Source organism: Balearica regulorum, chromosome Z, assembly GCF_011004875.1.
Source record: "Balearica regulorum gibbericeps isolate bBalReg1 chromosome Z, bBalReg1.pri, whole genome shotgun sequence".
Taxonomy (NCBI): domain Eukaryota; kingdom Metazoa; phylum Chordata; class Aves; order Gruiformes; family Gruidae; genus Balearica; species Balearica regulorum.
This window is the reverse complement of record NC_046220.1, coordinates 32560660-32572987: the sequence shown is the minus strand read 5'-3', so window position 1 is coordinate 32572987 and position 12328 is coordinate 32560660. Positions and strand designations below refer to the sequence as shown.

The 12328-nt window shown below is 45.3% G+C and overlaps 1 protein-coding gene across 1 annotated transcript; it reads left to right on the top strand.

Annotated features, from left to right (window-relative positions):
• Positions 1-2583: 2583 nt before the first annotated feature.
• On the top strand, positions 2584-11681 carry TAL2 (TAL bHLH transcription factor 2). The gene is made up of 2 exons (XM_010305153.2): positions 2584-2704; positions 11235-11681. Exon 2 carries the CDS (start codon positions 11245-11247, stop codon positions 11596-11598), a length of 354 nt encoding a protein of 117 aa, XP_010303455.1. The 5' UTR covers positions 2584-2704; positions 11235-11244; the 3' UTR covers positions 11599-11681.
• Positions 11682-12328: the final 647 nt, after the last annotated feature.

The following is a 12328-nucleotide window of genomic DNA, read 5'->3' as shown; positions in this document are numbered from 1 at the left end:
CAGAACAATCCAACAAGGTGGAAAAGGCCCTTAAAGTTGGCATAGAAGTCAGCACGCTCATCCTACCTCATCAGCATTCCCAATGACTTGACACCAATACCGGGACCTCCTGCCCAAGGCCTGACAGTCGGTCACGCCATCTCCCAACAGCACAGGAGAAAGTGCCACTGTGCTTGCAGCAGACACAGAGCTTTGCTGCAGTGGCCTCTCAGAGGAGGAAAGGAGTTTGGGCTGCAGGGCACCAGGGGACAGTGGAGAGCAGGAGAGTGGGGGGAATGTGAGGACCTCCTGGGTGCTGTGGGTAGCACAGCCTCAGCTGGGCTGCCACAGAGGTGTTCAGTAATTTCCTTGTACAACAGGAGGGAGATGAGGAGACCTTGGGATGTGGCTGAAACATTAAATAGATGTGGTGGTGGCTTTTCTGAAGTACATGGATGGGGGCTAGGATGCCTCTTCTTCTCCTCATGTTTCCCCAGTGAGGCAGGTATCTTGCCATGAGCCTGCCTCTGGAGAGGGCACAGTTAAACCCTGTATCTGACAGCAACGGGAGCAGAATCCGTCCCTCTTGTGTGGATATGTGGAGAATGAATAGCAGCTTATCCAGCCCTTCTCCCTGCAAGGACAGACACTTTCCAGGCTGTACATTTTATAGTGCTTCATCTGGCCAGGTTTTGAAAGCCTAGGCTGTATCCAAGCAGTTAGGGATAAAGAGCTTTAGCTCCCCCGCCTTTCAGGATTGGCATGCACCCTTCCCTACTGTGCTGGCTGGAGCATCTCTGGGCAGATAGTGGGGAAATAATGCAGGAATTAAAAGAGAGGAGGGGCATTCTGTAACTTTCCAATGTAAATTATATGGAAATTAGGCTTCTGTGAGGCCAAAGGCCCCTGCGGAATCGGGCCTTTAGTTAACATAACACTTGTGCTAAATGAAGCGGTTGACACAGCTTTCAGGCTGTAGTGCCGCTGTTAATTTACCATGTGAAAGGGTTGAACCTCTAGTCAAGCTCTGTGGGGAACAACTTGCCCAGGCAGGGACCTGGGGCTCTTTTTCCCTGGGCAGCAACCACCTCTGGGTTGTTAATATTTATGGAGGCAATCCTGTTAACTGAAACATTCACAGTACTTTTAAAAACCTGGTAGGTGAGCCCTACCTAGCCAGCTTGTTGTTTTCGGTGAAGTGGTCTGGGTAAGAGCTGAGCTTTCTTGAGGCTTGGCAGAGGAAAGCCAAACAGTATGCTTAAAGCTGCCTGACCCTGGATACAAGTGTATTCCTGCCCCATGGCTGTAGTGGGGTGATTAGCTGCAGCTCCTCCTTCCCCATCCCTTGTTCTCCTTTAGTATGCCATTGCTCCCAGCATGTAACTAGATACCTTGCTCTTGTTCTGCCTGTTTACTCTCATCTCCACCCAAAGCAAACTCCCCGCATCTAATGGAGAAGCGGATGGAGGTGCTGGCGAGGTCACATGGGTCATAAAGCCTTTGTATGTTTGTAACAAGGCTCTGTCCTCGTTGACTTGTGCCTGGGGTAACTTTGTGACCATTTTCCTATGAAGAGAGGTGTTGCTCGGGGAGAGGAGGAGTCTGCATGGACTAGTGTGTCGCAGATGCAGAAGCATGTGCTCCAGTGACAGAGATGGTGTTAGTCTGCAATTTTGGGGGTTTTTTGCAGTCAGATGTGAGCTTGCTTGCTTGTTTTCCCAGACCTGAGAGTAAGTTTTGGACCTACCTCAGCAATGGAGAAAGAAGTCTCTGTTTCACTGACCCGAGGTCCTAGCCAAAGAGGTATGGAGCTGGCTCATCTTTGCAGTAAAATCATGAATTAAACCTGCCCTTGGTGCACTTAATGGGCCCTGAAGTGAAGGACAAGCTGGTAGATGTGTGAATTCACACCTGCAGCCTCCTGTTGTCACACGGACTCAGGCAGAGGGCCAGCACAGACCTTGGGGCAGTGCTGAAACTGCAGCAGCTGTAGCCGTCCTCCAGGCTGCAGAAGGTGCTAGCCGTGACTCTAAATGAAAAGGAGCTTTCCCCAAAAAAGATAGCGCAGGATCGATATGCCTGCATGTGGTCACCCCCACAACCTCACCGCACTTACTGTCAGAGCAGAAAGGGAATCTCCAGCTTAGGAATACAATAAATACCAGCCTGTTCCTCAGTACTCAGTTGTGTTAAAGTTGGCTTTTGAATGAGCACTGCATCTGTGTCTCTGGAAACATTTACAAGCTCAGAGCTGAATAAATAGATTAAAAAAAAAAAAAATCTCCCCCCAAAAGAAGAAAAGTAATATAGAAAAATTAGATTCTTGCCCCAAGCAGCTTCCATCCTTTCCTGCAAAGTGCACCTACCTAGCCAGAGCTGGTCTAAGGCTAGTAAGCATGGTCTCAGCTACCGCCCCATACCAGCCCCAGAGAAGGGCAGAGGGCGTGTGGTGAGAAGAGAAAAGGCAGGACAGACAGAATCTCCTGGGAGATGCAAAACAAGCTCCCTGGATTGCTAGGACTAGTGGTGACACGCGCCAGACAAAGGACCTGCTACTCTATAAATGAGGCAGCCAGGACCAGTGCTAGGCTGACTCCAGCGAGAGCGAGCTCTGCAGCCAGGCATTGTGAGAGCAGTTGGGAAAGAAAATAGGAAGCATCAGATTTTGCTGTCCATTCACCCGCTGACCAGGTTTCAAGAGCCACAGGCACCTGTGACCAGAAAAGTAAGTGACAATGACCTCTTCTCTTTACAGTATTTCCTCCCCTCTTTTGGGCTTATCTTGCAACTTTCTTAGGAATGACAAAGTTTCCTCTCAGAGCAGGGAATGTCCTTAAAGGAAGGAATTTCTGCAATAGCCTTTTACCATCTGCTGGATTTTTATTTCTTATCATGGCATCTCTGGATCTTGTCATCAAAAAATTAAGAGTAAGGCACCTGATCTGACAAACAGAATAGTTACAGAAACAGCTGCTTACAGGTGGCTGTGTTTAATCAGGTGAAGGAACTATGTTGTCCTATTTCTGTGCCTGGACTTTTCAAATTCTTAGTATCCACACGGACTCAGTGAATCAGACCTCATGCCATGAGGTCTGATTAATTGATTATATTACTGAAAGAAATGTTGATGTTTAGATGCGGAGCAAACTGAGGTGATTTTAAAATCACTGTTCCTACTATTTCTAGGTTTTCTTACTTCACAACTGTACAATTACACACTAGGCAAACTCAATTATACCACTGCAAAGTGCTGTATATCAGAATTATTACACTGTGCAAAATGATTACACAGAGCATCATAAACTCTCTGAGTTTAGAACTAAAACTGAACAGAATTCTCCAATGGTGTTTGATATTTAAAACAAATTATTTGTGAAAGCACAGGTAATCACACATTCGTTAGACTTTACTGTATGCTTATGCACTAGACTGCAGAAATTCAATGACTGCGTCAACAGGTAAAGATGTAAAGAAACAGTTTTAAATTTCAATCCTCACCTATTTAAAAATATCCTCACTGCTTTATTGGTCATCTGTCTTACAGCTGATACATATATAAAATACATAAGCATTTGAATTTTGCTCAGTTCTATAGTTCACTTAGGAGGAAAAGCTTAGTAATTCTATTCATTCCAGTTCTGCTGGTAAATATTAATAACTCTTAGATTTGTAAAAAAACCTTTTGAAACTGCTAATCTAGAACATGTTTGTATTTCCAGGGCTTGCCTGCTGCATAAAGCTGTATTTGCCTGAGAAAGTTAATAAACAATAAACCAAGCATTTTTCTGAAGTAGCTCTCTCTATCCTTCCTCATTTCCATATAAAGGTATAGGATGATATCTGAGTTTTAGAACCTTTTCCCATGAGTTTCTATAGCGTTTCACCAAAAAAAAAAAAAAAAAAAAAAAAAAAAGCTAAAATAAATTAAAATAAATGCAGTTTGGTTTACTGCCTGTTTACATAAATCATTGAAGTAGTTGTGATATGAGCAGCTGATCCAGGAAATTAAGTCTCACAGAATCAGCATGCAAGGTGGGAGGCTTGGGGACTACATGCGGGTGCCCATGAGAGTGTTGTCGAGGAAGGGATGATCTTCACGCTGATCTTTCTACCAGACATAGCCCCACAGAGGTTAGCAGCATGACATTTAGGGGAAAACAGGATTGTAGTCCTTGTCATGCAGTGGCTTGTGTTACCCTTTTGGAAGTCATGATTTGCTGTGGTGGTTATGTTTCTCAGGGCTTACGGTGACCTTTTGTCTTAGGCACAGCAGACCCAGTTAATTCCTGGGGTGATGCCATGGTGGTCAGTAGACTGGTTTTAACTTGTATTTGGTAGGAAGACAGGGCACTGCATACCGCTATCAGGAAGCTGTCAAACTTTCAGTCTTGCTTTTGCTGAAGTCCAGAGAGATGTGTTATCAAGCTCAGAGCTGACCTGGATAAAATGCAAAAGCAAATATTGTCTGGGGGTCATATCCAGAAATAATACAAGATCTACCTAGCCCCTGATGCAAATGTCCATTACAGCACTGAATTTTCCCTTCCCTGCTCCTAACAACTCCTGTAACAGCATGAGCTGCTGCAGACTGGGCTTTGCCAAGTTGTGACACATGCAGCTTCTAATCCCCCCTCCTTCTTTACACAAGAGACCTTCAGTAAGGAGGATGTGGACATTCCTACATAGGCAGGCACGGCTAGGAAGTTAAAGCAAATGGTCATGTTTTTGCTATTAACAGCTACCTTACTGCCTCGTAGTGGCAGATGCAGAGACAGGCATGCAGGAATATGTCCCATTACGAGGTGGGAGTAAGTATCTCTGTGGAACAAGGTTTTGCACACTGAGTCTGGAAAAAAATGAGTCCCTGAAGAACTCCTGGAAGACCACCAAGCTGATTTTCTTCTCTGTGTTAACCCTGAAGCACAGGAACAGTGTCTGTATGTAATACTTCGGAAGCTAATTTGGCAGAGACTGTTTTTAAAGGAGACACACCGGAACTGTAGTTTTGACACAAGAGGGCCTTACTGCAGATGGGATTAGGAGGACAGAGAAGCACTATTCTGAAAAAGAATCTCAGACCTTCTTGAACAGAAAATAACACAAGTGCAAGTTTAGTGAATAAAGGCTAAATCTTCTAGCGGAGTGTTCCTTTCTCAGCTTTGCAAGCTGTCATGTACATGCCAATACGCTAGACCTCCATTTAGCAAATGCTGTTGCAGCCCATGAGTGGGCTCTTTGTTTTGTACAAATCTGTGGTATACTTCGACTTTACTGCAAAGGAACATAAAAAGCGTTGACAACAGGGGAGCCACAAAAAAAAACAACCCACAAACCCACAGTGCCAAAACCACTCCTACATGCAGAGGGAGTTTCCTTGAGTAAAACCTCTTCATCACTATTGGTAATTCCTTAACCACACATTTTGTGCTCTCCCAAATGCCTGCTGGGTGGCAGCGCATTGCTTTACAGACCTACTTTTCCTGAGGCAGCCTTAGGGGATGTGATGCTATGGTGCCCAGGGTATGAAGTCTGCAGGCTAGGCCAATTTCTCAGAAAGCAGCAAGCTCTCTCCCTCACTCTGGATCTGCATTCTCTGGCAGGGCAACCAGATTACAAAGCTAAGCAACCCAGGGGCAACACTGGGTCAAGTGCAAAACTTGCCTTTTGAAACCATGATAGCATATAGACTAGTATCACCAAACATGAAGGCTGACTTAAGCTTGAGATCTTTACACAGTTGCTTTTGAAGGCTCCAGAGATTTCCTTTTTCTAAAGGTTCAATGAGAGCACGCTGTAGCTGTGAGAGTTTCTGTAAATGCTACCCTTAGACAGGAGGGCTCCCAGAAGCAGAATTTTCACTATGTATGTTTTGTCCCAGATTTACAGACTCTGAAAAAGGTAAATCACTATGTCAGTGCTGACTATTTTTTATAGCACTTTTGCTGCTCTGCTGTACTTTGTACTGTGGTATGATTGAGGCAGGAGGCAGTGAAAGGAGCCCTTGTTTACTCCTGAAGTAGCTGCTCTTCCCACATCTTATTTGAAATAAATTTAAGTTCACTGCAGGTGTTAGGAATCACCCTGTGAAAGCTGGGAAAGGCTCTTCTCTTTCATTACACAAACACAGCACCTACCAACACCGAGCAACGGTGGCCCACCATGTGCTGGCAGCTGATCTAACACACACACACGCATGCACGCACACTTTCCTTTCCACAAACCTTGCAGTTGGGACAAACTAATTACATACAGGAGGGACAAGGAGGTGCATCAAAAAAAAAAAAAAAAAAAAAAAAAAAAAGGAATTTGCCTGAGGCAAAGGAACAGCAGAAATGAGGACAGAAGTTCAATTCCCTGATTGCCAGCCCAGTGTTCCACTCACTGCACTGTGGTCTCTCTTTGTGTCCTTGTCCACCAGCATAGCTGTGGGATTTCAGGTGGGATGCACTTGGGGAGGGGTATAGTGCCGAGATACAGGGAGGTGGTGATGGAGACAAGGGGCTGAGGACAGCTGGGAGGGAAGATCCTGTACTCAGAGGTGAGCTGCTCCTCTTGCAAGCAGGGAAGCTGGGATAAATTCAAGCTTATTCCTCGTGGGTGGGGTGACAAAAAAACCCTCACACATTATGGATAGGCAGTGTAGTGTCTTGTGACACCCATGTTCAATCTGTCCCTTTGCACAGAGCTGAGTCTCACACTCCAAGGCTCATATGAAACAGAAGAGGGAAACAATGAGCTTCCTCTTTCTCCTCTTCTCCAGATCTCACTGATGCAAAGTGAACAAAGCACAGCAGCGAGGAGTGATAGCTGGAGAATCTTTGCTCCCTGTGGTAGATCAGGCTCGCAAGCACCTGCCTGATATAGGAAACAGGCACCATCTGCCCTTCTGTTGCCATTTACTTAAGGGCTGAGGGGACTTCACAAAATCCAATGTATTGTGTAAAATAACCAATTTTAGCAGATACTGGGTTTCCCTGGTGCAGTAACAGTGTGGCACTGCAGGTTTATTAGAAGCACTCCAATTCTTGCTAGCAGCAGACATCAGCTGTCTGATTAAGATTTGCAGGAGTGAGTCTCCAGTGGCCAGTTTCAACATGGATTTAACTTCACTGAGGTCAAAGGTATAACTTGAGGGAGGAACTTTCTCATCCAAGATCTTTATTTAATAGCAGCCTGTTAATTATGACTGAATGCTGGGCTCCCAGCAAGTCCCCTGCTAGCCCTCAGACATTAACCGCTGGCTCAGGGGCCGTTTGCTGGGGAATGTCCTAGCAGAGATGGTGGTTGGTGCCTAAGCTGCTCTACTGCTGCTGCTGCTGCCTGAATTGCCTGAATGGCTTTTGCAAAGAGAGGCTGTAAGAACTGCTGCTACCGAGGGAAAGATCTTCATCTTTTCTATTGTTTAGCCTTTGTCTGGTGACACTTGTGGCTACATTAACCACAGTCAGTATTAAACATGCCCCTGCCCTTTTTATATTTTTCAAAGGGGTAGGCAGGGGGGTGGAAGAAGCTTGAGTTACCTGTTTGGTGGGTGGTGGTGTTTTGGTTTTACACTTTCTAGCTGTTGGAGCAGATTCACTGCAGGCCCAGGGTTATTTATTTGCACAATTCTCTTTACGCACTGCAGATACAGCTTTTAGTTCATGAAACTGTACTTACCCACTACTTCTGGATGTGTCTTCTTGATCCAAGTTAAATCCTGTCCTCAGTGGCAACATTTTGCCCTTCAGAGTAATTCCTCCAGTGAGATGGTGTAACTTTGCACATTTACATTCCTGAGAGCAGTATTAATCCTCTTGAATTGAAACTGATGTCTTCCTGGGTTTCTTTATTGTCAGCTGAATGTGGCGCTGTTAACCTGTGGTTAGGGGAGGTGACCAGAAAGCACAAAATCCAGGCTTGTAGTTTAATGCAACTTGTCAATCTATGATATGTACAAACAGGTGATTTCTGCACAAATTTAAAATGGACCAGTGGGATATAAGGCCCATGGAGCCACTAGACAATACATATTTTATACAGTGCACTAGAGAAAGCTAAAGAACACATTGATTAGATGTGCAACATTAGCTAAGACCTGAAGCTGCGAGTAATATCATGTTGAAAGCCAAGCTTGGTGGGGAGGGTTGGAGGTGAGGGAAGAGGAGGAAGGGAATGAGACAAAAGGAATGGAAATCAGATCCCTTGTCAATAAACTCACTGCATTTTAACTGGAAGGTGCTGTGGTTACAGAGAACTAGAGGGATGTGAAGGTGATGATACAAGAAAAGAAGCTGTGCTGAAACATTACCATTACTGCAGGATTGGACCAGGCTCAGGTTTCTCTTATGTTTCTAGCTAAAACTCTGAGCACAACAACAGAAAGGATAGAGGAATTTAAGATGGAGAGATGTACAGAGGTGGATTACACCTGAAATGAAGCTCCCCATAGAGCTATCAGTGCAAGAGGAGGCACTGGTGGAGGGGAGGAGCTGGTGTTTGCTGATCTTGAATAAATATCAGAAATACAAACACATGTTTCTGAAGTGTAAAGCAGGAGCTGGTCTCACAAAGGCATCTGTTTGCTGACAAGGCTTGTGACCACAAATGTAGTATTGTCCTTTCCAAAGGCAAGAGAAGGCAGACAAAGAAAGCATGGTGTGAAGGACTAGGCTGGGTTTATTTTTCCACCAATAATACCACTAACGGGACAATATGACATGTTCACAGTGCCAGGGCTGGATGTTAACCTGCTTTCCTGGAGTGCTGCGCAGGGAAAAAGAGAAAGAGCTGACCCTCTGTTGGTATTTGTAGCTGAAATGTAAACAGGCATGCAGCAAACCCAGACTCACGTACTAGAACTACGGCGCAGAGACTGAAAGACCTGGCAAAATGCAATCTACCTGACCGATTAGAAAAAACAAGGAAGCCCAAATAACTATCCCTATGTTATAAAAAACAAATGTCTTTGTACATGCATAAATTTTTCTTAAAAAAACCAACACCACCCCCCCAAGAAAAAAACAAAACAACAAACCAACCCAAAAACCCCAAACCACCAAAAACAGGAGAGAGAGAGAGAGACAAGCAGGTGATACTCTGAATTTCACATGGATCCAAGCAGCTGCTTTGGAAGAATAAAAACTGTAAAGGTGAAAGTTTTGCCTTGGGGAGTGAATGCACCACAGTAGAAAGGAGCACTGGAAGACAATGTTTAAAATCTGTATCACTGATGCGGCAGAATTGTGGAATTCTTGCCAAAAGGTACATGCTAGCTATTTCAGGTAGGGGCAAAGTACCAAGTATATTTGTTCCCATAGCACAAACAAAAAGTAATACATGGAGTAGGAGAATAATAAAAAAAGAGAGATACAATCCCCATTGAGATCAAGCAATGGTTCTCAATGTAAGTCTACAAAAAATATGAAAAACTGTCAGCCGCTTGAAATACAAGAGTTTGGTTTTTAAATGAGAGTTTCATGAAGCAAGGACATTTTGATAAGGCAGCTTTCTCATCCCCTAAAGACAGAGTAGACAACTGGGCCTGACAGTAATTTCAGACTTCTACCAAAATAGAAATGTATTAGCTCTGTAAAGGCTATGGCCGAGAGGACCCTGGGAGTTATGGGTGGCATGGGTGTAGCTATATACAGTATACATGGGTGCATCTGTATTAGCTGCATCTCTGGCTGAGGCTTCTGAACATGGCTGTGACATAATTTACGACCCTGTTACTGTGTTTCCCTGGTGATTTGTAATCAGTGCTGGCCTGGGACTTGAAGGAGCTGGGAAGGAACTTCCCCATCTGCCATGCATATCCTGTCTCCCTGCCAGGGCACCCCAATTAACCTCTGAGTCACAGAGGGATTTCTTTATTCACCCGGACTATTACCACATACTTTGGTGAACCCCGAGTGTCTTGCACAGTATGAGGCTTCTTCACATGGACATGGGATCACAGCTGGGCTGTCACCCCAAATTTTCCCCTTTCCGAGGTTGAAGGGTGCTATCCCCCCTGCTCCCCAGTCCCCTGTGGGACTGCTGTAAGCATGGGTTTGCCAATGAATATAAAAAGCTGAAGGCTCTACATGCATGAGAGGGTAAGTGGAAACATTTGTCCTTTAGTCTCTTGGCTGCAGATAGTTTTTTCCTGCTCCAACTGTCTGCGTGCCATTGGAATAAAAAGCAGCTTCAGAAATGGAGGAGTGAGTGTCTCCTGCAGGGCTGTGGAACAGAAGGGAAGACTCTTTCCAATGGTGGTTGGATCAGGGTTGGGGCAACCCCAAGAGCTTTTGATGGATTTTTCTGGTAAACAGCATTTAAAATTACCCTGTGCCCCTTGCACAGCTCTCTTCTGTTGCCAGGTCTGCTCTGGGCACTGGGTTCCCTTTGCTGCTCAGCTCTGTGAGGCAGGGTGGACAAGGAACACCTACATGGGCATTTTGGCTGGGATGCCTGCACGTTTTGTAGGAATCACACTTTCCCTCTGCAGCCTGCACTTATGACACTTGTGGCTTAGTCTTGGCGGCTCTCAGAGACTAAAGCAGAAGCCTGAATGGATTGAACTGAAAAGTCTCTGACACCAGTGGTGAGCAGTGTGTGTGGGGCAGGAAACCAGACTGTTGCTTCCCTGGAGAAGTCTCCTGAAATAACCATAATCATGTGTGTCCATAGTGTTGGCTGTCTGCTCACTGAAGGCCCATGGTGAAGGTCCACCTGGCTTAGCCCCAGACATGAGTGACCAAGCTTGCACCAGCTGGAAACAGCCCCCAAGAAGGTGTGAGCAAGGACCGTGAAAGCATGGATGTGTTCTGCCCTGGGCCTGCCTGTCTGCATGCCTTCCACCACAAAAAGTGCCCTGGTGTCCCTCATGTAGCCTAGTGGAATGACTAATGCATTAACTATTGGGAATTCTGCTACAGGGGACCTCTCAGGACCCTGGAGAGGCTGGGCTCATAGCAGCACTAAAGGGCTGTATGAGGAAATTAAACTCCATGTAATCCTTTGTGGAGTCCTTACTGGACTCTGGCATCTGATTGCAGCTGCAATGCTTATGATCATGGTTGTGAATGGGGACATGACTTTAAGTATTAGGGTGAACCTGTGCAGGACATGCAGGGCAAGGGTGTCAGCCACAGAGGGCAAAAATTAGAAACGCCTAGCACCACCACTGTGTGCTTGCAGCTGGCCCAGAGGTTATGGTGCCTCCAAAAGAAGCAGCCTGAATGAAAGCCAGGGTTATCTAGCATTCAACAACCATGTCCTTTGCTTTGCAGCACCTGGAGAATGACAAGGAAGATCTTCACCAACACCAGGGAGCGATGGAGGCAGCAAAATGTCAACAGCGCCTTTGCCAAGCTGAGAAAACTCATTCCCACCCACCCGCCAGACAAAAAACTGAGCAAGAATGAGACACTCCGGTTAGCTATGAGATACATCAACTTTCTTGTCAAGGTCCTGGGAGAGCCAGGCCTGCAGCAAACGGCAGTGGCAGCACGGGGCAGCATCCTGGGCTTCTTCCAGCAAGCCCCACATTTGCAAAGCATGGAGGAGCTGACTCTGATTGAAAACTGTGGTGTCTCCTCTCCTGGCATGAGCAGCAATATAGTAGAATGTTGGTCAGAAACGTCATCTCCTTAGCAGACAATAAGACATGCAGTCCTGGTGTTAGTCTGATAGTCCCTCTCTTTTTGCAGAATCTGTGGGTTGCTCCTTTATATACAGTGATTATTTATTGATATTTATTACCATTTTATTTGGTATACATTTTTATTTAATAGGAAAGGAAACCCTTGGTCAGCCAACAGCCTGGAAGACCAGACAGAGAACTTGTAGCCCCTGGGAACGTGGGAGGGACTACAAGTTCTGTCAAGCCAGAAGGGTCTTCTGCTCTGATCTCCTCCATAAATCAGGCCATTGAAATTCATCTAGTGTTTCTGGAAGGGAAACAGATCATTCTTCCATGCTATTTTGAGGAAGCACTACTGAGCTCAAGAATGATGACTGCACCACAAAATTTGTCCAAGATGGACATCTGGCCTTGGTAGTGAAAGATTTTTAGAGATAAGATATTTGCCACAGTTCTTCAACAGTGTTTCCAGGGGCTAACTGCACTCACTCTTGAGCCTGCGGATCTTATTTCCAGCTTGATTATTTTTTTTGAAAATATGAGTCCTAGCCCTTGAACCTGGCTACATCTTTCTGTGTCAGACTGGAGGGATCCCTAGTGTCAGAGCAAAATGCTATTAAACAAAATTAAACATTAGGTTAAAGCAAAAATGCCAATTTAAAAAAAAAGAAGACATAGTTATAGATGAGTTTCAGTGGGTTCAAGAATCAGAGTAAACCTCCTCCACAGCAGTGACAGTGT